Source organism: Scyliorhinus canicula, chromosome 14, assembly GCF_902713615.1.
Source record: "Scyliorhinus canicula chromosome 14, sScyCan1.1, whole genome shotgun sequence".
NCBI classification, from domain to species: domain Eukaryota; kingdom Metazoa; phylum Chordata; class Chondrichthyes; order Carcharhiniformes; family Scyliorhinidae; genus Scyliorhinus; species Scyliorhinus canicula.
In genome coordinates, this window is record NC_052159.1 from 8,795,214 (window position 1) to 8,821,398 (window position 26,185).

Sequence of the window (26,185 nt, forward strand, 5' to 3'; positions counted from 1 at the left end):
GCCGAAATTCCCAACGAGTACAGACCCAGAGTTCTCAACTGCTATCATCAGGAATATTTACCAGAAAAGCCCAGAGTGACTCTTGAAGTCAGATAACATTCTTCTTTCTTCAATTGACTCAATGTTCACTCGATTCTTTCACAGATGCTGCCAGACCCTTTCCAGAACTTGTTTTTATTTTAAATTTCCAGCATCTGCGGTATTTTGCTTTTATTTCAGTGTCCTGGCTGATATTCGTTCCTCAACCAATATCGCAAAATCACATTATTTGTTCATGATCACGTTAATCAATGTAGAAGCTAGCACAATGCAAAATTGGCTGCCATGTTTTCCACGTTACAAAAGTGACTACACTTCAGAAAGTACCCAATTGCTGCTAAGGTGCTTCAAGACCCGCGAGGTTGTGAAAGAGGTCACTTAAATGCAAGTTCTTCTCTATTATTGGGAAGTTGAACAAAAATTGACACCCAAGTAAAATTTGAATTAAATCAAAAAAATCTTGAGTCTGTCAAATCAGTGTTCTGTTTTTTTTGTTTTGTTTTAAATTTTTTTTTTTTTTTTTAAAGAGTACCCAATTATTTTTTACAATTAAGGGGCAATTTAGCGTGGCCAATCCACCTACCCTGCACATCTTTTGGGTTGTGGGGGTGAAACCCATGCAGACACGGGGAGAATGTGCAAACTCCACACGGACAGGGCCGGGATCTGAAAAATCAGTGTTCTGTTGATGGTTGTGGAGTAGCTTGTGGTTGGGTGTGGGGGAAAGAGTAAGTGTTGTTTCTCTTGGAAACCACAGCATACACATTGGTCAGGTTGTTGAAGTTAGCAGTCCCTCCAGTCAGCGACTTTGCAGAAAATACTTCCAATCTATATTTTGCCATTTGAAGGTTCAGGGTATAAAATGTAGGTTCAAATCGAGACGTTGAATGCTAAACTGGAAATACTTTGGCCTTCGTGCGATTTAGCATTGGAGTATCCAGCCATTAGAGATGGAAGCAACTGTGGTGGCACAGTAACAGAGGTTTGCACTGTTGCTTCACAGCGCCAGGGTCCCAGGTTCAATTCCTGGCTTGGGTAACTGTGTGCAGAGTCTGCACGTTCTCCCTGTGTCTGCGTGGGTTTCCTCCGGGTGCTCCAGTTTCCACTCTCAAATCCCGGAGGATGTGCTGTTAGGTGAATTGGACATTCTGAATTTCCCCTCAGTGTACCCAAACAGGTGCCAGAATGTGGCAACTAGGGGATTTTCACAGTAACTTCGTTGCAGTGTTAATGTAAGCCTGCTTGTGACAATATTGAGGATTATGATTATTAAATATTTGCATTGTCAACAGTTGGACAAGCGTTGGAAGGCATTTTTTCTTTTTTTAATAAAAATTATACATTTAGTGTGTGCTATTTTGTCCCCCCAATTGAGGGACAATTTAGCATGGCCAATCCACCTACCCTGCACATCTTTTGGGTTGTGGAGGTGAGACTTACGCAGACAAGGGGGGAATGTGCAAACTCGACAGGGACAATGACCCCAGGGCAGGGATCGAACCTGGGACCTTGGTGCCGTGAGGCAGCAGTGCTAACCACTGCACCACTATGCCGCCCACAAGTGTTGGAAAGCATATAATATTTTTCGAACTAATCAATTGAGCTTGCCAGTGGGGTATATTATTGGAAAGGATGACCGGAGTAGGTGTAGTAAGTGAAACGGTGAAAATAGTAACAATTTAAGGAGGAATTGCTTTGCGCAGTTGCTGTGGACCAATGGCTCAGTGTGAGCTGGAACTCGGAACCTTGGGTAAAGGATCTCGATGATAAGGCCATAAGATGAAGGAGCAGAAGTGGGCCATTCAGCCTATAGAGTCTGCTCCACCATTCAATGAGACCATGACTGATCTGATGTGATAATCCTCAACTCCACTTTCCTGCCTTTGTCCCATAAACCTCGATCCCCTTACTGACTAAAAATATGTCTATCTCGGTCTTAACAATATTTAATGATCCAGCCTCTACGACCCTCTGCAGTAAAGAATTCCACAGATTCACTACCCTCTGAGAGAAGAAATTCTTCCAAATCTCTGTCTTGAATGGGCGACCCCTTACTCTTCGATTATTTCCTCTGGTCCTAGTGTCTCTTACAAGGGGAAACAACCTGTCAGCATGAGGACAAGAAAGGATATTGTGTTGCTCATTATGCTTTCCCTTCGTTTGCTCTGTTTTAATTACCTTTGCTCAAGAGTCGCCAGGTATCTTTCTGATACCACCACAGGGTTCAAAGCCAAGTACTGATCAATAACTCGATACACCAGTTAGTAAGTTTGAAATGAATACACATTTATTTACACAGTCAATTATTGCTCATGCATAAACTCTGCTCGCTAAACTGCAACTACTACTAAAGCCTATACTTAGCTTCGAGTGGCCCACCAGTCAGAGGAACAATGGCCGTTGTCCGGTTCTGATACTGCTGGCTTCGAACTGGTACGGAATAGTAGCTAGGAGCGTCTATCTCGTAGCGTGCGTTGACCTTAGACTTACTTGGTTGGTGCAGCTGCTAGGCAGGTCTCTCCTCGCTGAGAGCCAAGGCCAAGAGAGGGAACTGAACTTGGGGACGCTATCTTATAGTCCTCAGGGGTTTCGCACCCTTCATATCCCAATCGTTCCTATCGATTTTCTCCAATACTGTAGGTGTTCCCTGATCATTGGGCGGGCCCTATGTGGCCGTTGGTCTGCCTGTGTTTTAGCTCCCACTGGCGCCGGGGAGTCCGTCTTGGCCTCGATTGTTTCAATGTTTCTTTTTGTCCCTGGAGATAGCTCATTAATGTGTTAATGGCTATTGGTTTCAGTTCTGTCTGGGTTCTGCAAATCTTAATACACAGGAAACCATGCACCTGCTTGTTTTCTCTGGTGTTGTCCGTTTTTCCCTGCACTCCTTGCGAGTGTCCATTTTGAATCGGGACGTGGCCACCCCAGGTGGCTACAACTGACAAGAAAAATAAAGGAAAACCCAAAGTTGTTTTGCAAGTACATTAAGGGTAAAAGGATAATGAGGAGGAGAAGAGTAGGACCCATTAAGGAACACAGTGATAATTTGTGTGTGGAGCCGGAGGACATTGGTAGGGTTCTAAATGAATACTTTGAACCGGTGTTCGCTAGTGAGAAAGACAGTGTGGGCATAAAAATCAGGCAGAAGGACTGATAAACCACAGAAATTAATGAGGCCAAAATATTGTGCAATTTCAAGAAAGAATTAGATATAGCTCTTTGGGCTAAGTGAATCCAGGGAGATGGGGTGGCGGGATCAGGGTATTGAGCTTGATGATCAGCCATGATAATGAAGGTGGAGCAGGCTCGAGGGGTTGAATGGCCTTCTCCTGCTTCTGTTTTCTGAATGTTTCTATGTATAAAATTAAAGAGATTAACATAGACAAAGAGAAAGTTTTGAGTGGTCTGATGGGCTTAAAAATAGACAAATATCCAGGGCCAGTTGTAATATCCCAGGCTGTTGAGTGAGGCAAGGGACAAAATAGCTGGGGCTCTGGCAATAATTTAAATTCCCCTCTAGCCATAGGAGATGTGCTGGAGGACTAGAGAAATCCATAGACATACCTAAAAATTTCAAAACATTTAATTTCTGTGCCTTTCCTTTCTCCTTTAATATTCACTCGACAACTGGGATCTGGCCATTTTTCCAGTTCAATTTTGTCCCAGTTCAAGTCTTTGATTTTTGACTGAGAAACTACAAAATAAAACCTAAAAATGGACAAAGAAATCTTCTACATGCATCATTATTTCATTTAAGTATATGGCAAAAAGTAGTTCACCTGATAAGTGTCATGGAGTGGGATTATGCATTTTATTGTGTGATTATAAATGTTCTAAAGCATGGGGTAAGTGTGTTTTCTTAGTTCCAGGTTAACTAATTTCCAGCAGTAAGCGTTTGTGAATTTAAAAGTATTATTTATTATACACTCCCCCCGGAGGTTTAATGTGACATCTCTAACACAGTAAATCTTGAAAGTGGGAGAAGGACTCTCTCTGCAACGTATTTCAACTTCAGGTTCACCTGATGCTGACCTCCTGGCAATTCAACTGTAAGAAGACTCGCAGCTTGCTAAGAATCCTTTGCCTTTACCAAACAATTACGCCAGCTAATTCAACAATTCATCCAAGAAAGTAGCTGCCTGCTGCAGAGACTGAAATAATTTCAGATTGTAATTCTTTTGGGTTCATCTGTAATTTGAGTGTGAGGAATAGTGTGTGAGTTAAACCTCTGGGACAAGTGTATGATCAATAATAATGTAAATTCATAAAAGCTTATTGATGCAAATGAGTTAACTTGGGACTAAGGAACGACTTGTCTCTATGTTTCACCAGGCTTTCAAAACTCAATGGGTATTAACGAATATGAGATGGATCGAAGCAACTTTTCACTGCATTTTGATGGTTCCTCATCCTAAACATGCAGACCTTGGCTGAAACACTGAAAAGCCACAACACAAGATGCTTACCATCTCTTTTAGAAAATTAGTTGGATTTGAAATGGGTCACATGGGTAAGGCAGCCATGTTTGCTACCTGCTTTTCAAAATATAACAGTATAAACTGTTCTGAAACTGATTCCATCGGAAACACGCACCTAGGCCATCAAACCAGCTGCAAAACAACTACACAGCCCAAGGGTTCCACCTTGACCACACAGTTGCTGATCCCATTACAGACTTGGTCCAAATATAGACAAAAGAGGTGAAGTGAAAGTGACTGCTCTTGACATTAAGGCAGTATTAACAGCAAAAAGCCCGAGAAAAACTGAAGTCCACAAGAATCAAGGGAAATGCTCCACTGGTTGGACCCTACCTAGCATAAAGGAAATGAAATGAAATGAAAATTGTTTATTGTCCCAAGTAGGCTTCAAATTAAGTTACTGTGAAAAGCCCCTAGTCGCCACATTCGGCGCCTGTTCGGGGAGGCCGGTACGGGAATTGAACCGTGCTGCTGGTCTGCCCTGGTCTGCTTTCAAAGCCAGCGATTTAGCCCTGTGCTAAACCAGCCCCTGAAAATGGTGTTTGTTGGAGGTCAGTCATCTCAGACCCAGATCAAGAGTTCCAGGATAGTGTTCTATGCCAAGCCATTTTATAGAACAGTACAGCACAGAACAGGCCCTTCGGCCCTCGATGTTGTGCCGAGCAATGATCACCCTACTCAAACCCACGTATCCACCCTATACCCGTAACCCAACAACCCCCCCCTTAACCTTACCTTTTAGGACACTACGGGCAATTTAGCATGGCCAATCCACCTAACCCGCACATCTTTGGACTGTGGGAGGAAACCGGAGCACCCGGAGGAAACCCACGCACACACTGGGAGGACGTGCAGACTCCACACAGACAGTGACCCAGCCGGGAACCGATCCTGGGACCCTGGAGCTGTGAAGCATTTATGCTAACCACCATGCTACCGTGCTGCCCAAAAGTCATAGATGTTTACAGCAAGGGAAACAGGCCCTTCGGCCCAGCTTGTCCATGCTGCCCAGTTTCTATCACTAAGCTAGTCCCACTTACCCGCATTTGGCCCATATCCCTATATACCCACCCTGCCCATGAAACTGTCTAACTGCTTTTTAAAGGACAAAATAGTACCTGCCTCTACCACTGCCTCTGGCAGCCCGTTCCAGATGCTCACCACCCTCTGTGTGGAGAAATTTCCCTGCTGGTCTCTTTTGTATCTCTTCCCCTCTCACCTTAAACCAATGCCCTCTGGTTCAAAACTCCTCTACCTTTGGGAAAAGATGTTGACTATCTGTCATATCAATGCTCCTCGTTATTTTAAGGACCTCTATAAGATCACCTCTAAGCCTCCTACGCTTCAGGGAAAAAAGTCCCAGCCTATCCAGCCTCTCCTTATAACTCCGACCATCAAGTCCTGGTAGCATCCTCGTAAATCTCTTCTGCACTCTTTCTAGTTTAACAGTATTCTTCCTATAATCGGGTGACCAGAACTGAACACCGTATTCCATGTGTCGTTGTACAACTTCAACAAGACGTCCCAACTCCTGTATTCAATATTCTGACCAATAAAACCTAGCATGCTGAATGCCTTCTTCACCACCCTGTCCACCTGCGACTCCACCTTCAAGGAGCTATGAATCTGTACCCCTAGATCTCTTTGTTCTGTAACACTCCCCAATACCCTACCATTAACTGAGAAGGTCCTGCCCTGATTTGATATACCAAAATGTATCACTTCACATCATCGGCTCACTGGCCCAATTGGTCAAGATCCTGTTGCAATCTTGTATAACCTTCACTATCTATTATGCTACCAATCTCGGTGTCATCTGCAAACTTACTAACCATGTCTCCTACATTCTCATCCAAATCATTAATATATATATATAACAGTGGACTCAGCACTGATTCCTGAGGCACACCGCTGGCCACAAGCCTCCAGTTTGAAAAACAACCCTCGACAACCGCCCTTTGCTTTGGTTGCTGTTTTGGTCGCCAAGCCAATTTTGTATCCAATTAGCTACCTCGCCCTGATTCCGTGAGATTTAACCTTTTGCAACAACCTACCATGTGGTACCTTGTCAAAGCCCTTGCTAATGTCCATGTAGACAATGTCGACTGCACTGCCCTCATCCACCTTCTTGGTTACCCCTTCAAAAAACATGAAGTTCCCCTTCTCAAGCCATGCTGACTTTCCCTAATTAGCCCGTGCCTGTCTAAATGCATGTGGATCCTGTCCCTTAGAATACCTCCTAACAACTTGCCCACTACAGACGTAAGGCTTGCCGGTCTGAAGTTACCAGGCTTCTTTTTATCCCTACAGCCCTTCTTAAACAAGGGCACTTTAGGCACCTCTCCTGTGACTGTCGATTCAAATATCTCAGCTGGAGGGCTGGCAATTTCCTCTCTAACCTCCCACAATGTCCTGAGATACATTTCAGCAGGTCTCGGGGGTTTATCTATCTTGATCAGCTTTAATGCCTCCAGCACTGCCTTCTCTGTAATATGTACACTCAAGACATCAATTTTTTATTTCCCTAACATTCGTGCTTTTCTCAAGAGTAAATACTGGTGAGAAATATTCATTTAGAACCTCTCCCATCCCTTGTGGATTTGCATATAGATGACCTTGTTTATCCTTAAGAGGCCCTACCCTCTCCCTAGTCACTCTTTTTGCCCTTCATGTATTTTCAGCAACTTCATCATAGACCTTCCCTCAATCAAAAGGTCAGAGGTGGGGATGTTTGCTGTGTGATGATTGCACAATGTTTAGTATCATTCGTAACTCCTCCGATATTGTCTGTGTCCTTATGCAGCAAGACCTGGACAATATCCAGGCTTTAGCTAATAATGGCAAGTGACATTCATGCCAGACAATGACCATCTCCAACAAGAGCGAATCCAACCATCTCATCAATGATATTCAATGCTATGACCATTGCTAAATCGCCCAAGAAACGGAACTGGACAGCCATATAAATACTTTGACGACAAGAGCAGGTCATAGGCTGGGAATTCTGCAGACACTAACTCGCGCCCTGACGCCCCAAAATGTGTCCTCCATCCACAGGGCGCAGGTCAGGAGTGATGGTATGCTCCAGTTGCTGGATGAGTACAGCTCCAGTAATACTTAACCTACACACTATTGAGGGGAAAGCAACCTGCTTGAATGATACCCCATCCACCATCTTCAGCATTATACTCCCTACTTGACGGTACACAGTGGCAGTAGTGTTATCATAGAATTTATAGTGCAGAGGAGACCATTTGGTCCATCAAGTAGGCACCGGCGCTTGGAAAGAGAACTCTGCCTAAGCCCACACCTCCATCCTATCCCCGTAACCCAGTAACGTCGCCTAATGTTTTTTGGACACTAAGGGCAATTTAACATGGCCAATCCACCGAACCTGCAGATCTTTGGACTGTGGGAGGAAACCGGAGCACCCGGAGGAAACCCACGCAGGCACGGGTAGAACATGCAGACTCCCCACAGACTGTGAACCAAGCCGGGAATCGAACCTAGGACCCTGGAGCTGTGAAGCAACTGTGCTAACCACTGTGCTACCTTGTCGCCCATGTGTAACCATCCCTAGGTGTGCAGAAACTCACTCAGTAAACTTAGGCAGCACCTCCCAAATCTGTGACCTCCGCCACCTAGAAGGACCAGGACAGTTGATGCATGGGACCACCACCTACAAGTTTCCCTCCAGCCTGACTTGAAACTATATTGCTGTTTCTTCACTGTAATAATAATAACCGTTTATTGTCACAAGTATGAAGTTACTGTGAATAGCCCCTAGTCGCCACATTCTGACGCCTGTTTGGGTAAGCTGGTACAGGAATTGAACCCGTGCTGCTGGCCTTGTTCTGCATCACAAACCAGCTGTATAGCCCACTGAGCTAAACCAGCCCCTGTTGGGTTAAAATTCTGGAACATTCTCTCAAACAGCATTGTGGGTGATCATACACCACATGGACTGCAGCGTTCAAGAAGGTGGCATACCACCATTTTCCGAAGTCAATTAGACATGGGCAATAAACGCTAGTCCAGCCAGAAATGCCGTCATCCCATCAATGAATAAATTAAAAAGATATCCATTTTGTATCTTAGAATCCCTCCAATCTATGAAAGAGTATAAATATATTCTCCGGGTGTTGGCCAGAGCAGCCATCAGGAAAAATCAGTTTATTTTTATTTATTTCGCGACAGTACAGTTATTTGACCCATTGAAAATGCCAACACCTGAGCTGAAGTCTTGAAATTAGGAATATTGGAACTGATTGGATGTTGTAGTTTCAAAGCATAAACTCTTGGGTTTCTGAGAATCTGGGAGTTGACTGGAGAGCATGCTAGTTCAGCTAAGTAGCTCTTGGGTGAATTAAATATTTTTCCATCCATGCCCCAGGTCACTCACACTTGCCACATTGGATATTTGATTGTACTACTTTCACGGTGATTTAGGAGTTAGTAAAGATAGCTTAAAGTATGCATAGTAGTTTTGGTTTGATGCAGGATTTCGCTGCTGTCTTCTAATAGTTATAATCGTGACAGCTTCCAAACCTTTGAATGCTGGATGGGTAGAAGTGCTGGAGCAGTATTACTAACCAGATATGATCAAGCTTTTCAGCTGTTGTATATACAGGGCTCCTTGTCAATAGGGATCACTACATAGCAGTCTGGTGTGGGAATATTAGCCTTCGGCCTCCCCTTGGGATGCTGACCCCACTAGAATTTGCCCTTACTCTGGCTGATATCTCGGAATCAAATCTGCAATCTTGAGGTTATGCTAACATTTTGGGAATCTGTTCGTCCTCATCAAACTATAGCTGCCTTCCCTCTGCTGCTGTGTTTATTTATTAGAGGTGGGGCAGGAAACATGTCAACAAAGCTTTCTGCCACATCTCTACTAATATTTACATCCCTTGATTTGCCATAGGCTGTACTGTAAAATACATATTGAGAGAAAATATGCTACCCAACATATCTCCTGTGATTTGAACAATGGAAATGCTGATCGGTGGGGGTCCTGTTCATGCCTGGCCCCTCGTGCTGTTATGGTGGTGGGAGTGGGGAGTCAAACTTTTTAAATCCAGAAAGCCGGAGCAAGTGTATTGAAAGAAAAGTGTTTCACCAACAGTTTGAAGGCTGCAACAAGCGTGATTCCTGCCCGTGCAAATCTCTGCTAACAATGTTAATGAGGCCAGATGATTTTCCTGCGTTGGACACTGTTGTGTGGTGGGTGTGTGTCTCATAGTGGCTATGTACCCCATTCAGCTAGGGAAATTTGAGTCAGTACATTTCTCTCTGACTCGTGTCACAAGGTGACAAATCTAAAAAGGGCAACCCTTAATGTTTTCAAGTTTGACTTGACGTTCATATTTTGTTAGGTTGGAATGGTTTGGTTTCTTTTGGAAAGTTGCTATTCTGTGTTTTTTAATCTTTCCGTTCACCGCCATGCATCCTCCAAATGAACAGGTCAAGTGGACCATGGTGGCTTCTCTCAAGTCGCTTCCACCTCGTTCGTCCATTAATTGGATATGTATTGTGTTGGATTGCATTTCCTCACTGATCCAGTAACCATGTTTGGGCCCAGTTGTGACCTTCAAATGAGCTTCTTGGTTCTTATGTCAGCCCTTGCGCCATATAGTATCTGTGTGGTGTACTTCAAAGTCCATTGCACTAGCTAATTATAAATATTTGAAGTCAGAGATTTTATAATTTTACTGAGTAAGGTGGTAATGAATGGCTGCAAATTGACAGTGGCCTGTGGCCATAGTTGTGCCAGGATGATACATAGAGAACAAACCTGTGCCTTTTTTCAACAATCAAGTATTTGGGGACATGGTGGTGTAATTGAAACGTCACTGGACTAGTAATCCAGAGACCCAAACTAATATTCTGGGGACATCCAATTCAAATCTTGGGAGCTTGGTTTCAATTAATTTGGAATAAAAAAACTAGTCCTAGTAATAGTGACGATGACAACTATCGTTGACTGTAAAAACCCACCTCGGTCACTAATGTCCTTTAGGGAAGGAAATCTGCCATCCTGGGTTGGTCCGACTACATGTGACTCCAGCCCGACAGCAATGTGATTGACTCTTAACATCTCTTTGGTCAAAGGCAATCATGGATCAACAACAAATGTTGGCCTTGCATGTGATGCCCACATCCCATAAACGAACAAAGAAAAAAATAATTGGAAAGAAATAGCTTGCATATATGTACCACCTTATTGCTTATCTTAGAGAATCCCAAAGCAATTCAAAAATAATTTGCTGGAAGTGCAGTTACTGTTGTATGGTCATGTAAACCAGTGAGGTTCCACAAACAGCAGTAAATGTCATGTTTCTGTTTGAGACGGTAAAGGGAATGTTGAGTGGGACTGTGTGCTCTTTGAATGGCACCTTATTCGGATATTGGCCATGGCTCAATGGCAGTGCACCCTTTTTGAATCAGAAGGTCAAATCCTACTAGGCTAACACTGTAGCATTGAGGAAGTTCTGAACTGTTGGGAGGTCCTGTATCTTTGTTATACCAACTTCACACACACACAAATGGACATATAAAACACAATTGCGTAGTTCAAATAAGGGCAGGGAAGTTCTGGTGCCAATATTTATATCTTAGCAACCACCATAATGTGAAAAGGTAATCTGGGCATTCCCCATATTTGTGGGAGCTTGCTGTGTGCGAAGTGGCACTGCATTTGCAATAGCGACTATAGTTCACTGATTTGAATGTGGCATACAAGAGGTTATGAGAGGTGTGCCTATATCTATGTTTAAGGGTGGTTAGAAATAACTGACAGGCCGAGAGTACGGTGGTGAAAATATTTTGTGGGGCCCATGGTCTCTGCGCTGTTTGGCTAGGTAGGAGCTGCAGGCCATGATGTTGCCAAGTTGGATATTTTCTAGATTTGTTGAGTATTGGGATGCATTTCTATTGTAGTTTATCTCTCAGATTAAATGCATTTCCGCCAGTACAAGTTCAGAATTCTGGTACGTTAGTGTGGAACATTTATTCGTGACAAATGTAGTTACTCCTGATGATTCAAGGCTGCATGACTCCATTTATTGGTTGATTCAAACTGTTGCAAAAAGACTAGATGGCAAGAAAGACAAACATATGGATTGATACAGCACCTTTAACTACCTCAGGTCATCCCAAACATTTTGGAACTGCTAAAGCACTCGAAGTATAGGCGTTGCTGAAAAGTGGCAATGATAGCAATATTCTGGCATTTAGGTGAAACGAAGAGAACCAAGAAGGATTTTTTAAAATTAAGGGGCAATTTGCATGGCCAATCCACCTACCCTGGGTTGTAGGGATGAGACCCATGCAGACACTGGGGGGAATGTGCAAACTCTACACCGACATTGACCCGGGACTGGGATCGTACCCAGGTCCTCAGCACTGTGAGGCAGCAGTGCTAACTACTATGCCACCCTCCAGAAAATTTCAATTGCAGATACTGTTGTACCATTACGTTGTAAACTCTTCCTGTGTTAATATAATTTCTTTTAAATTGGGGAACAATCTTGTGCTTTTCTTAGATCCGTGCACGCAATCCCAATGAGGTAATATTCGGCTTGAATGATGGCTACTATGGAACACCCTTTGATCACAAGGTAAAACCATTTTAACCTATGTTTATGTTGCTCAGATTTTGCATTTGCTAAATTTCCCATCTCTATTGTCCCGAAATTGAAGAGACAAAATATATGGCCTTTTTATAGGGCAATAATCTTGTGAAATAAGTGAGCACAGAAAACTGTTCAAACGGGAATTATAAATGTGTGCGAGGCACTTTGCGTTTCTAGAAACAGAAGTGATTGAAGAATACTGAGGTGGAGTTAATGTATCAAAAAAATAATGGGCTTGTTTAGGACAATTATTTAGTCCTAACAATTATTCCTATCTTTTCACTGACTTGTGGCTGAAAACTGCACTGCAACCAATCACTATTTGTCGATGTATTCTGTTACCAATCACTATTTGTCGATGTACTCTGTTGATTATTTCTTTTTGTCTACTGTGTATGTTCCTTTGGCTGCAGAAATATAATTTTCACTGTACTTCGGTACATGTGACAATCAATCAATTTTCTAATCCATGGTGCTGTGCTGTTCTTATTTGTTTCCATTGCCATGCTTGGTACAATTATCTAAAGTTGTCACTACTTGTTCTGAAGCAGCAAGTATAAATTTGCAAACTTGCAGCTTACACCATGGCAGCTGTCGCCATGTTAATCTGGAACACTAAACTGCTTTTAGCAGGGTGATGTGCTCACACTTGAAGTGTTTGCCTGATAGCTGGATTGGATTTGATTTATTGTTACGTGTACCGAGGTACAGTGAAAAGTATTGTTCTACGTACAGTCCAATCTGATTGTACCATACATGAAAAAAAACATAGGACATAAGATAAATACACAATGTAAATACATAGACACAAGCATCGGGTGAAGCATATTGAGTGTGGTGCTACTCAGTAGAGAAGATGCACAAGAGATCAGTTCAGTCCATTTGAGGGTCATTGAGGAGTCTGGTAACAGCGGGAGAGAAACTGTTTTTGAGCCTGTTAGTGCATTTAGCCTTTGCATTGGAACAGAGAATAACCTGGATGGAGAGGTCGTTTTGGTGTAATTAGACAAGGGTCTGGGTGTGGAACCAGGAGTTGAGACCACTCATTCTTCCCCTAGCTCATCAAGTACACTCTGATCTGTTGTTGTTTAATTCTCAGCAGACGGAAAAGAAGATAAACTATCTAGTTTCTGGTTCATCCCTTTGTTCAAGCAAGAGAAAGTTCTCGATACTAGGAGCGACTAGCTCATTTGACTAGTTATTCTGGCTTTCATATCAATCTAAAACTTGAGTAAAAATTTTAAGCGGCTTTTATCACAGAATATTTACGAGCTTTAGCTATAGATTTGCTGCAAGGTTATAGGCATTGTTTCTCAATGTTTCTCCTTTGTTTGAATCCACCTCAAATTACATGCCCGAGAAGGGAATGCAGACACGAGGTTTGTAGCTTTTAGTTGTAGCTACACAGTTAGGTTTCAGGAGTGTCTAGGTGTGGTTTGTGTTCTAAACCATGTGGGGGTGCTGTTGCAGTTTTCTACAGACTTGTAACAGAATAATCCTACCCCACGTTAAAGGCAAAACCCCCAAATCCCTTTGCTTTCAAATTAATTTGAACCCTGACCGGTGAAAAGATCTGTTCTTTTCACTTAGGACCTCATTGAAAAGAAGAGGAACAGCCTTCTCCAGGTGGAACAGAGCTCTGTGAGGAACTCGTACAGTGTCTTCTCCTTGCTCAGGTAAATATAGATCAACCTATTAAACTCTTTCCAACCCAAACTCGACTAGGAGGGATATGTCAGCCTTTCTATCATACTGATTTAAAGTTTCTTTTGTTTTAAGTGTATTTAAAGTCGTTCTGATAACTTGAGATATTAGTACATAACATATTCCTGCATGGGAGGGAAATTTCAGTTTTTTTTTATAAAGACCATTTTTGAAGGACTTGTCCAGTTGTACAGCCAGTAAATAATTGAGACTGCATTATTTTTAGATCAGAAATTTTTTAGATTGGAGTCCCAAGTTAGACTGTGGCACATTGGTGGATCGCAGCTGGGATGTTACATTTTAACCCAGCATCCTGGCCCAGGGAGGTGGGGCTGTGGGGACGGGGCATTGAAGGTTTCCCACTACTGTTCTCTGCACACTGACTTGTATTGGTTGAATCCAGAATCAAGCTTCTCTGTGGTTTCTTGCTGCCGCCGTCACAGTGGAATAACCTGGTGACAGGGCAGTTTTCATTAGGTTGGGAATTGGATACAATGCTGATTTATTTATTTATTTACATTCCCCTAGTTAACCCTCCGGTCCATTGGATGTAATGTTCTTTTCGTCCATGAGATGTGGGCATCAATGGCAAGGTCAGCATTTGTTGCCCATCCCCAGTTGCCCCATGAGAAAGTTCTAATGAGCTGCTGCAGACAGTGATGCTGTTGGGGAGGATGTTCCAGGATTTTGCCCCAGTGATAGTGAAGGAACAGCAATGTAGATCTAGTCAGGGTGATGAGTGATTGGTGGAGAGTTTTCAGACTGAGGTAATAAGGAAAGAAAAGGGGGTTATAGAAAATAAATGAATTAAAAGCTAATTAAAAACTAATTAAATAAATTAGAGGTAGAGGGTCAAGTGATGGGTTCCTGCATGATGTGGGAGCTGGTGGACCTCATTGTGATTCCTAGTCGCCACATCTGTAGTAAGTGCTGGTTGCTTGAGAAACTCCGGTTCATTGATGAGCTGGATTCTGAGCTTCGGACACTGCGACACAGTCGGGAGGGGGATAAGTACCTGGACACTGTGTTCCGGGAGGCAGTCACACCCCTCAGACAGACTAACTTAAATTCGCCAGTAGTCAGGGACAGGAGGGTATAGCTGCCACGTGGCAGGTAGAAGGATCCAGGAGATAGGGTTGCAGGAGCCTCGGTCCTTGACCCTGTCCAACAGGTTTGAGATTCATGCTCCCTGTGTGGATGAGATTGGGGACTGCAGGAAGGATGGGCAAACTGTCCATGGTACAGGGAGCTGTTCAATTGTGGGGGGGAAAGAAATGTAGTCATAATTGGGGATTCAACAGATAGGGGCATTGGCACTGTTCTCTGTGACCAGGATTGAGAATCCCGAAGGTTGTGTTGCCTACCTGGTGCTCGGGTTCAGGATATCTCATCTGGGCTACAGAGGAACTTGGAGTGAGGGGGGAAAGATCCAGTTGTCGTGCTCCACGTAGGTCCAACGACGTAGGTAGAATAAGAACAGCGGGTCTGCTGAGCGAGTATGAACAGTCAGGAGCTAAATTAAAAATCAGAACCAAAAAGGTATTAATCTCTGGATTACTACCTGAGCCACAAGCTAACTGGCACAGGGTCAGTAAGATTAAGGAGGTAAATATGTAGCTCAAAGATTGGTGTGGGAGAAATGGGTTTGAATTCATGGGACATTGGCATCAGTACTGGGAAAGGAGGGAGCTGTTCAATGGGAAGGTCTTCATCTGAATCATGCTGGGAGCCGAGTCCTAGTGGATCGCGTAACTAGGGCTGTAGATAGGACTTTAAACTAATGGGAGGGGGGAGGGTGTTCAGTTGAAGGGGAAATTGGAAAATGCAACTTGAAAGAGGAGGAGGTAAGAGTGCAGGTTAGTGATGTGGCGGATGGTTACCAGAAAATAAAGCTGAGGGACATAACGGGTGAATGTTTTTATGCACAAAGGAATCATAGAAGAGTAGGGAAATTTAACAAATTTAAAGCTTTGTATCTAAATGCACGAAGCATCTGGAACAAACTTAATGAGTTAACGGCGCAAATAGAAACGAGAGAGTGTGAATTGGTGGTGATCACTGAAATGTGGTTACAGGGAGACCAGATCTGGGAGTTGAATATCCATGGGTAGGCAGTATTTTGGAAAGATGGACTAAAAGGAAAGGAGGTGGCGTCGCCCTGCTGGTGAGGAAAGGGATCAGTGCTGGAATGAGAAATGACATGAGCACTGGCGATCAAGATGTGGAATCAGTCTGGGTAAGAAATATGAAATAGCAAAGGGAAAAAATCCTTGATCTACAGGTCACCAAACAGTATTTCTGCAATGGGGCACAGTATAAACCAGGAAATACTGGGGGCTTGTAAGAAAGGGACGGCAATAATCATGGGTTATAAATATGCATGTAGACTGGAGGAATTAAATTGACAAGGGTAGCCTGGAGGCAGAGTTCATTGAGTGTATTAGAGATTGTTTCCTGAAGCAGTATGTTGGGAAACCAAGCAGGCCTTCTGGATTTGATATTGTGTAATGAGGAGGGATTCATTAATGACCTCATAGTTAAGGATATTCAAGGCAGTAGTGACCATAGCATGGTAGAATTCAAAATTCAGTTTGGAGGCAAGAAAGTCCTTGTGTTTTGGAATTAAAGAAAGGGAATTACATGGGCATGAGGACAGATTTGGCCTGAGTAGAGTGGGCAGGAACGCTAAAAGGTAGGGCAGCTGATGAGCAGCAACAGTTGTTTAAGGAGATACTTAATTCCTCGCAGCTAAAATATCCCAGTGAGGAAGATAGATGGTAAGAAAGGTAAAAAAAACATCTATGGCGAAAGGAGTCAGACAATAGAAAGACAAAACTAAGGTATATCATATTGCAAATGGGAGACTTCAACTTCCCCAATATTGACTGGGACTAACTTAGTGCTAGTGGCTTAGGCGGGGCACAGTTTGTAAGGAGCATCCAGGAGGGCTTCTTAAAACAATATGTAGACAGTCCAACTAGGGAAGGGCCTATACTGGACCTGGTATTGGGGAATGGCCCGGCCAGGTGGTAGAAGTTTCAGTAGGGGAGCATTTCGGGAACAGTGACCACAATTCAGTAAGTTTTAAAGTGCTGGTGGACAAGGATAAGAGTGGTCCAAGGGTGAATGTGCTAAATTGGGGGAAGGCTAATTATAAGAATATTAGGTGGGAACTGAAGAACCTAGATTGGAGGTGGATGTTTCAGGGTAAATCAACATCTGACATGTGGGAGGCTTTCAAATGTCAGCTGAAAGGAATTCAGGACTGGCATGTTCCTGTGTGGAAGAAGGATAAATATGGCAAGTTTCGGGAACCTTGGATAATGAGAGACATTGTAGGCCTCGTCAAAAAGAAAAAGGAGGCATTTGTCAGGGCTAGAAGGCTGGGAACAGACATAGCCTGTGTGGAATATAAGGAAAGTAGGAAGGAACTTAAGTAAGGAGTCAGGAGGGCTAGAAGGGGTCACAAAAAGTCATTGGCAAATAGGGTTAAGGAAAATCCCAAGGCTTTTTACACGTATATAAAAAGTAAGAGGGTAGCCAGGGAAAGGGTTGGCCCACTGAAGGATAGGCAAAGGAATCTGTGTGGAGCCAGAGGAAATGGGCGAGGTACTAAATGAATACTTTGCATCAGTATTCACCAAAGAGAAGGAATTGGTGGATGTTGAGTCTGGAGAAGGGTGTGTAGATAGCCTGGGTCACATTGAGATCCAAAAAGACGAGGTGTTGGGCGTCTTCAAAAATATTAAGGTTGATAAGTCCCCGGGGCCTGATGGGATCTACCCCAGAATACTGAAGGAGGCTAGAGAGGAAATTGCTGAGACCTTGACAAAAATCTTTGGATCATCACTGTCTTCAGGTGATGTCCTGGAGGACTGGAGAACACCAATGTTGTTCCTTTGTTTAAGAAGGGTAGCAAGGATAATCCAGGGAACTACAGGCTGGTGAGCCGTACGTCAGTGGTTGAGAAATTACTGGAGAGAATTCTTCGAGACAGGATCTACTCCCATTTGGAAGCAAATGGACATATTAGTGAGAGGCACCATGGTTTTATGAAGGGGAGGTCATGTCTCACTAACTTGATTTTTCAAAGAGGTCACAAAGATGATTGATGCAGGTAGGGCAGTGGATGTTGTCTACATGGACTTCAGTAAGGCCTTCGACAAGGTCCCTCATGGTAGACTGGTACAAAAGGTGAAGTCACACGGGATCAGGGGTGAGCTGGCAAGGTGGATACAGAACTGGCTAGGTCATAGAAGGCAGAGAGTAGCAATGGAAGGGTGCTTTTCTAATTGGAGTGCTGTGACTAGTGGTGTTCCGCAGGGATCAGTGCTGGGAACGTTGCTGTTCGTATTATATATAAATGATTTGGAGGAAAATGTAACTGGTCTGATTAGTAAGTTTGCAGACGACACAGGTTGGTGGAATTGCGGATAGCGATGACGACTGTAAGAGGATACAGCAGGATTTAGATTGTTTGGAGACTTGGGCGGAGAGTTGGCAGATGGAGTTTAATCCAGACAAATGTGAGGTGATGCATTTTGGAAGGTCTAATGCAGGTAGGGAATATACAGTGAATGGTAGAACCCTCAAGAGTATTGAAAGTCAGAGTGATCTAGGTGTACAGGTCCCACAGGTCACTGAAAGGGGCAAGACAGGTGGAGAAGATAGTCAAGAAGGCATACGGCATGCTTGCCTTCATTGGCCGGGGCATTGAGTATAAGAATTGGCAAGTCATATTGCAGCTGTATAGAACCTTAGTTAGGCCACATTTGGAGTATTGTGTTCAATTCTGGTCGGCACGCTACCAGAAGGATGTGGAGGCTTTAGAGAGGGGGCTGAAGAGATTTACCAGGAAGTTGCCTGGTATGGAGGGCATTAGCTATGAGGAGAGGTTGAATAAACTCAGTTTGTTCTCACTGGAACAAAGGAGGTTGAGGGACGACCTGATAGAGGTCTACAAAATTATGAGGGGCGTAGACAGAGTGGATAGTCAGAGGCTTTTTCCCAGAATAGAGAGGTCAATTACTAGCGGGCATCGGTTTAAGGTGCGAGGGACAAGGTTTAGAGGAGGCATTCCTGGAAAGTGTTTTTACACAGAGGGTAGTGGATGCCTGGAACTTGCTGCCGGAGGAGGTGGTGGAAGCAGGGACGATAGTGACATTTAAGGGGCATCTTGACAAATATATAAATAGGATGGCAATAGAGGGATACGGACCCAGGAAGTGTAGAAGATTGTAGTTTAGTCGGGCAACATGGTCGGCACGGGCTTGGAGGGCTGAAGGGCCTGTTCCAGTGCTGAACTTTTCTTTGTTCTTTGAAATTACAAACCAGTTAGTTTAACATCTGTTGTTGGGAAATTGATAGAATCAATTATAAAGGAGGTAATATCAGGACATTTGGAAAGTCAAAACGCTACCAATCAGTCAGCATGGCTTTATGAAGGGCAAATCATGTTTGACTAATTTGATCGAGTTCTTCGAAGATCTAACAGGAAAAGTGGATAATGAGAATCCTGTAGATAGAGTATATCTGGACTACTGGAAGGCATTTGATAAGGTGCCGCACAGAAGATTAATTCACAAAGTTAGATCACATAGGATTAGAGGTAATTTATTATTTTAGATACAAGGCTGGCTGACAGACAGAAGTCAGAATCACGATAAATGGATCTTTTTCTAGATAGCAAGATGTAACTAGTGGGGTACCGCAGGGTTTGGTCATTAGGCCCCAGCTATTTACAATCTATATAAATTATTTGAATGCAGGGATAGAAGGTTCTATAGCCAAATTTGCAGACAACCCAAATAGGTTGTGTCCAGAGCTCATCTGGGCGAGTCGAATGTCAAAGTTGGTGAACATGATGTGAGATGCTGGCGTTGGACTGGGGTGAGCTCCGTAAGAAGTCTTACAACACCAGGTTAAAGTCCAACAGGTTTGTTTCAAACACTAGCTTTCGGAGCACTGCTCCTTCCTCTGGTAAATCACCTGAGGAAGGAGCAGTGCTCCGAAAGCTAGTGTTTGAAACAAACCTGTTGGACTTTAACCTGGTGTTGTAAGACTTAAAGTTGGTAAAGGTCTGGTTATGCCTTGGACAGTGAATAATGAAGTGGAATGGAATTGGTGCCTAGAGTTTGTGGCTGGAAACAAAGATGATGCTTGCGTCTTCCGGTATAAATTGGAGAAAGTTGCTGCCTCTTGTAGTGCTATGTGTTGGATAAGCAGCACAATAAGCAGTAGGAGGGTTTGAGAGAGATGGCCGTGAGAGAGAACTGGTATCCTCGGAGGACATGGCTAACCTAATGTATTCCAGATGATGTCTCTAAGAGGCATTGTGTTGATGACAAAAATGATGGTGTTAAGATTCAATTTTTTGGGGGACTCCAGAGGCAATGGTGGAGGAATGGGAACATGAAGGTCCGTTCACTCAAGGACATTAGGGAACTAGTTCGGTTTTTATGACAATGGCCACTTCTATTGATACCTGTATTTTATTTCCAGGTTTTTAAAACTGAATATAAATTCTCAAATGTGACAATAGGGTTGTGACGGTGAGGTTTGAGCTCTCATTCTCTGGATCATTAGTTTTGGAACAAGCAACAAAGGACCATGGTAACGGATTCAATCTGAATATCGGATGTTGCTTGGAATTTTAGGTTTAAATCATTGCAGACATTTGGTGATGCTAAAGTAATACATTAATGTAGTTGTGTGCACAGCTTTTTTAAAGGAAAATGACCAGACCTTGGGTGTCGGCATCTAACCAGTATTCTCAATTCTTCTATGTTTCCTTGTCCTATTACTGGACTTTAAGCCTAGAAATGCCGAATGGTCTAACTCTTGCCTGATCTGAATCTGGTGACATTCTTCGTTCCGACACAGCTTGTGCTTTTTCTTGATTTTCCTGATTTCTCCTCTTGAAAGATTGATTCTTTCCAGGATACATTTTTACAGATGACAGCAGCCTACTGATCCTAGTGGCTACACATAGCAGATTGGAATGGTTCAGCCACAAATTTCATATGTGTTTTCCTTCCACTAAATCAAGCAGCGTTGTGAAAGTTATGGACGGCATGGTAGCACGGTGGTTATCACTGTTGCTTCACAGCACCAGGGTCCCAGGTTCGATTCCTGGCTTGGGTCACTGTCTGTGCGGAATCTGCACGTTCTCCCCGTGTCTGTGTGGGTTTCTTCCGGGTGCCCTGGTTTCCTCCCACAGTCCCGAAAGACATGCTGTTAGGTGAATTGGGACATTCTGAATTCTCCCTCAGTGTACCTGAACAGGTACCGGAATGTGGCTTTTAGGAACTTCTTCACCCAACGGGTTGTGAATCTATGGAATTTCCTGCCCAATGAAGCAGTTGAGGCTCCTTCATTCATGTTTTCAAGGTAAAGGTAGGTAGTATTTTGAAGAGTAAAGGAATTGAGGGTTATGGTGTTCGGGCGGGAAAGTGGAGCTGAGTCCACAAAAGACGAGCAATGATCTCATTGAATGGCGGAGCAGGCTCGAAGGGCCAGATGGTCCTATTCCTGCTCCAAAGTGTTATGTTCTTATGTTAATGTAAGCCTACTTGTGACAGCAATAAAGATTATTATTATTTGTTTTTCGGAGATCACCAAATTCTAAATCAAATGTGTTTATAACTTTATCCAACACTGGATGGCAGTAGAGTCAAATTTATGACTTCCATTGTTTCCCTGGCTCCTTTTCCCCTTTCTCCAAAAAAAGTGAACCGTCTTAAATGAAAGTAAGAACTGTGCGTGCAAGCAATAAGCAGGGAGTCATAGCAGAAAAGAATACCTCTTTGAAAGAACTATCCAATTGGTTCCCAAACCACCTTTATCCATAGCCTTGCAAATTTTTCCTTTCAAAGTATTTGTAATAATAATCTTTATTATTGTCACAAGTAGGCTTACATTAACACTGCAATGAAGTTACTGTAAAAATCCCGTAGTCGTCACACTCCGGCGCCTGTTCAGGTACACGGAGAATTCAGAATGCCCAATTCACCGAACAAGGGAGTATTAATTCCTTTTGAAAGTTACTATGCTTCCACTCTTCTGTTTAAAGCATTGCATTCCAGATTGTAACTCACTGTAACAAAACATTACTGCTCATCTCCCTTCTGGTTCCATTGCCAATTATCTTCAGTTTTGTTTTGTCCGATGGTTGCTGCCATTTGTGGCAGTGGAAACAGTTTCACCTTATTTAATTAAGGAAACGCCTCATAATTTTGAACACCTCTGTTAAATCTCCTTTGCACTAAGGTGAGCAATTCCACCTTTTCAACACTCCACATAACTGAGGTTTTGAAATGTCCTTGGATAAGCCGTTAGTTGGTGACGATTATTTGAGCGTTGCGAGAAATTCTTCAACACAAACACTTCCTCTTTCCCTCCAGTCACCACATAATCTAATAGCGATGGTGGTATAGTGGTAACCTCACTGAACTGATAATCCAGAGCTTCCGAGTGTACCGGGTTCAAATCCTGCCATGGCAGCTGGTGGAATTTAAGAACATAAAGACATAGGAGCAGAAGTCAGTCATTGGGCCCATCGAGTCTGCTCTGCCATTCAATGGGATCATGATTGATCAGATATGATCCTTAACTCCACTTTCCCACTGTATCCCCATAACTCTTGATATTTGGTTTGGGCTGTTTTAGCACCGGGCTAAATCGCTGGCTTTTAAAGCAGACCAAGGCAGGCCAGCAGCGCGGGTTCAATTCCAGTTCAAGGCTCCCCGAACAGGTGCCGGAATGTGGCGACTAGGGGATTTTCACAGTAACTTCATTTGAAGCCTACTGGTAACAATAAGCGATTTTCTTTTCATTTTCATTTCATTTATAGCTTGCTTGAAGATCGATTTGGAGATGTTATAGAGTGCCAGAAGACTGAATTAATAGCTGTGATAGTACACTTGTTGGTCCAGGGCTGTGTCACTGGAGCTCTTAGTACTAATCAAACTGTTATTCAGACAAGTTGTGATGTCATTCAAACATTTAAATTGAATTTATAAAATACAATTTGGAATTGAAAGCTAGTCTCAGTAGTGGTGACCACAAAACTCATCAATTGTCGTAAAAACAATCTGGTCTGCTCTTTAGGAAAGGAAATCTACCCTACTTATCTAGTCGGGTCTACATGTTTCTTCAGACCCAGGGTAATGTGGTTGCCTCTTGACTGCTCTCGCAGGCAATTAGGGATGAGCAATCCCATGCACGAATAATGGGGTATCACCATTGATAAACTGAACTGGTCTAGCCATATTAATACTGTGGCTACTAAAGCAGGTGAAAGGCTAGGAATTCTACGGCGAGTAACGAGCCTCCTGACCCCACCCAAAACCTTTCGACCACGTACAAGGCACAAGTCTTGCCTGGATGAATGCAGCTCCAACAACACTCGAAGCTCGACACCATACAGGACAAAGCTGCCCGCTTGATTGCTACCCCTTCCACAAACATTCAGTCCCTCCACCAGTGGCAGCTGTGTGTACCATTTCCAGATGCTCTGCAGGAATTCACCAAGGATCCTTGGACAGCATCTTTCAAACCCACAACACAACCATCTTGAAGGACAAAAGCAGCAGATACCTGGGAACCCAACCACCTGGAGTTCCCCTCCAAGTCATTCACCACCCCAACTTGGAAATATATTGCTGCTCCTTCACTGTTGCTGGGTCAAAATCCTGGAACCCCCTCTCTCAGAGCACTGTGGATGTACCTACACCTCTGGGACTGCAGCGGTTCAAGAAGGCAGCTCACCACCACCTTCTGATGGGCATTGAATGCGAGCCTGACCAGCGACGTCCACAAGTAGGCTTACATTAACACTGCCATGAAGTTACTGTGAAAATCGAAGACACTTGTTTGTGTGTGTGTAGGTTTTAATAGGTGCAGCTTGTATTGTTTGCCCAAAGCTATATTTTTCTCTCATTCCGAATTCTTTGATTTTTCCAGTTTAGCCACAATCATTAATCTCTAAGTATGTTTCTGAACAGAAACAGGCAGGTGCTCTGAAAACAGTCCTTGTTTTAAACCCTTTGCAACATGGTGGGCTTGAACACTAATCCCAAGAGATTTATGCAGCACTTCATAAACAGGGGATGTCTTTGTTCTCTGCTTGAAAAACAATAATAGCATAAATCTAACCAGTTCTTCTTGTACATGAACGTTATTCATTTTGTTTCCTGGAGTATTAGCGATTACATCATCTGGTGGAGACTGTATGAAACTGCTTATGGAGTTGGATGCGGTTTTCCCACTATTTGCATACTGGCTCTGACTCAAATTCCTGGGACCTCAAACCTGCAGAACTCTGTCTCTTTTTATATTTGTCTCTCTCTAATTTTAAAAACTTTTTCTGTATGTCTGTCTGCCTTTTTTCTGGTCCTGCCAGGAAGGTTCTGGTTCTGCCCCACTCCCCATGCTCTGTTTCCATTAAAGATCATTTATTAATCTGCAGAACTATTGAAAAGGGCTATTTAACCCAGATGCGATTTGAATTTCAGGCCAAGCTAAATTTTTTAAATTACTGTACAGGTTTAGAGCAACATTGCAATGAAATTCTTAGTTCACTGACAAGTGTGATAAGATTCCTTCAGTGTGGAGGCTGCTGTGCAGCTCTGTGTGGCAAGGTGGTAATCTAATTCAGGGATTCGCTCAACACCATATTCTTCATATGAAACCCAAGATTAAATTACTGATTTAAATTTGCCCAAAGGTAGTGATGTATTGTGTATAATATATATGCAGTAATTAAGTTCTTGCACATCCTCCATGAGCAAATTGGAACTTTATGCTGTGAATAGTGTCTGCAGTATGGAAACTAAGCTGTGGTCATATATGTGGACTTTCGTGCACCAATGCTCCACGTGACCTGTGTTAAAACTAAATGATCCTTTGTTGAGTCAGAATATCCACTGCGACACCTGTCAATGGTTTAAGTGTTAAGTATGTGCATTAGTCAGCTCATTAGATAAAGTATGAGGCATGAATTTGTTCAAATTGCCAAGTTTGCTTTGGGTGTGTAGAAAATATTATATGATATTTTCTGTGCTATTTAAATACAATAAACCATTAGAATTAAACTGTGCCAGGTGAGCTTATACATTCACTGATTAATTTTGCACTGGCACCAGTTAGTAGTCGGGAACTTTTCATTAATGCCAGCAACCTTTTTTATTCCTGGTGCATCTTGGGATGTCTACTTGCATTAAAGTTGTTATATAATGCAAGATGTTGTAACGTTTCAACAGAACTGAATATGCGCCCCAGCGAGTCTTATAGATTGCTTCAGCTGAAAAATAATCGTCGTTAGTCCATCAGATCCATGGTGGAGGTCTCCACATGTTCGAATCCACTTCTGACTCGTGTCCCATATACTTTAATATTCCTCTGTCTTAGGTAACTATTTTCACTTTAAAAGGGATAAAGGGTTCTGCTACAGCAAAGACTTGTGAAATGAAAAAAATGAAAATCGCTTACTGCCACGAGTAGGCTTCAATGAAGTTACTGTGAAAAGCCCCTAGTCGCCACATTCCGGCGCCTGTTCGGGGAGGCTGATACGGGAATTGAACCGTGCTGCTGGCCTGCTTGGTCTGCTTTAAAAACCAGCGATTTAGCTCAGTGAGCTAAACCAGCCCCTGTAAAGAAAAAATGAAAATCGCTTAATGTCACAAGTAGGCTTCAAATGAAGTTACTGTGAAAAGCCCCTAGTCGCCACATTCCGGCGCCTGTTTGGGGAGGCTGGTACGGGAATTGAACCGTGCTGCTGGCCTGCCTTAAAAGCCAGCGAATTAGCCCAGTGTGCTAAACCAGCCCCAGAGACAGAGAATTCCATATTCTAACCAATTCTTGTTAGTATAAATTCTAACCCACCCCCCCCCCCCCCCCTTAACTTGCGATTACCTTAATTTTTTACCCTTGTGTTGCCATCTCATTGATTAGTTGTAATAAAGTTTCACCATTTAACGTTGAAACTTGTAGAGCTCTATTAGGGTCCACATCCCTTGAAGGTGGAAGGACAGTTGGACAATCTGGTCAGGAAAGTATATGGAATGTGTTCCTTTTTTGGGTGAGGTGTTTCATACAAAAGCAGGGATGTAATAATGGAACTCGATAAAATGCTGGTTAATCCACAGCCAAAGTTTTCTGTACAGTTTTGGTCACATTACAGGTAGGACATAATTGCTCTGGAGGGAGTGCAGAGGACGTTTACAGGAATGTTGCCAAAGCTTGAAAATAGCAGCTAGGAGGAGAGATTGGATAGGCTAGGGTTGTTTTCCATAGAACAGAGGAGGCTAAGGGGTGACCTAGTTGTGGTGTAAA

General features: G+C 43.1%; 1 protein-coding gene across 3 annotated transcripts in view; it reads left to right on the forward strand.

The window, feature by feature from the left end:
- uvrag (UV radiation resistance associated gene) overlaps nt 1-26,185 on the forward strand; it is a 368,181-nt gene that overhangs the window by 49,382 nt on the left and 292,614 nt on the right. For all 3 annotated transcript variants that reach the window (XM_038817639.1, XM_038817640.1, XM_038817641.1), the window contains exons 5-6: nt 12,059-12,133; nt 13,739-13,824. In XM_038817639.1, the coding sequence (XP_038673567.1) occupies nt 12,059-12,133; nt 13,739-13,824 (161 nt within the window). The remainder of the gene's footprint in view (nt 1-12,058; nt 12,134-13,738; nt 13,825-26,185) is intronic.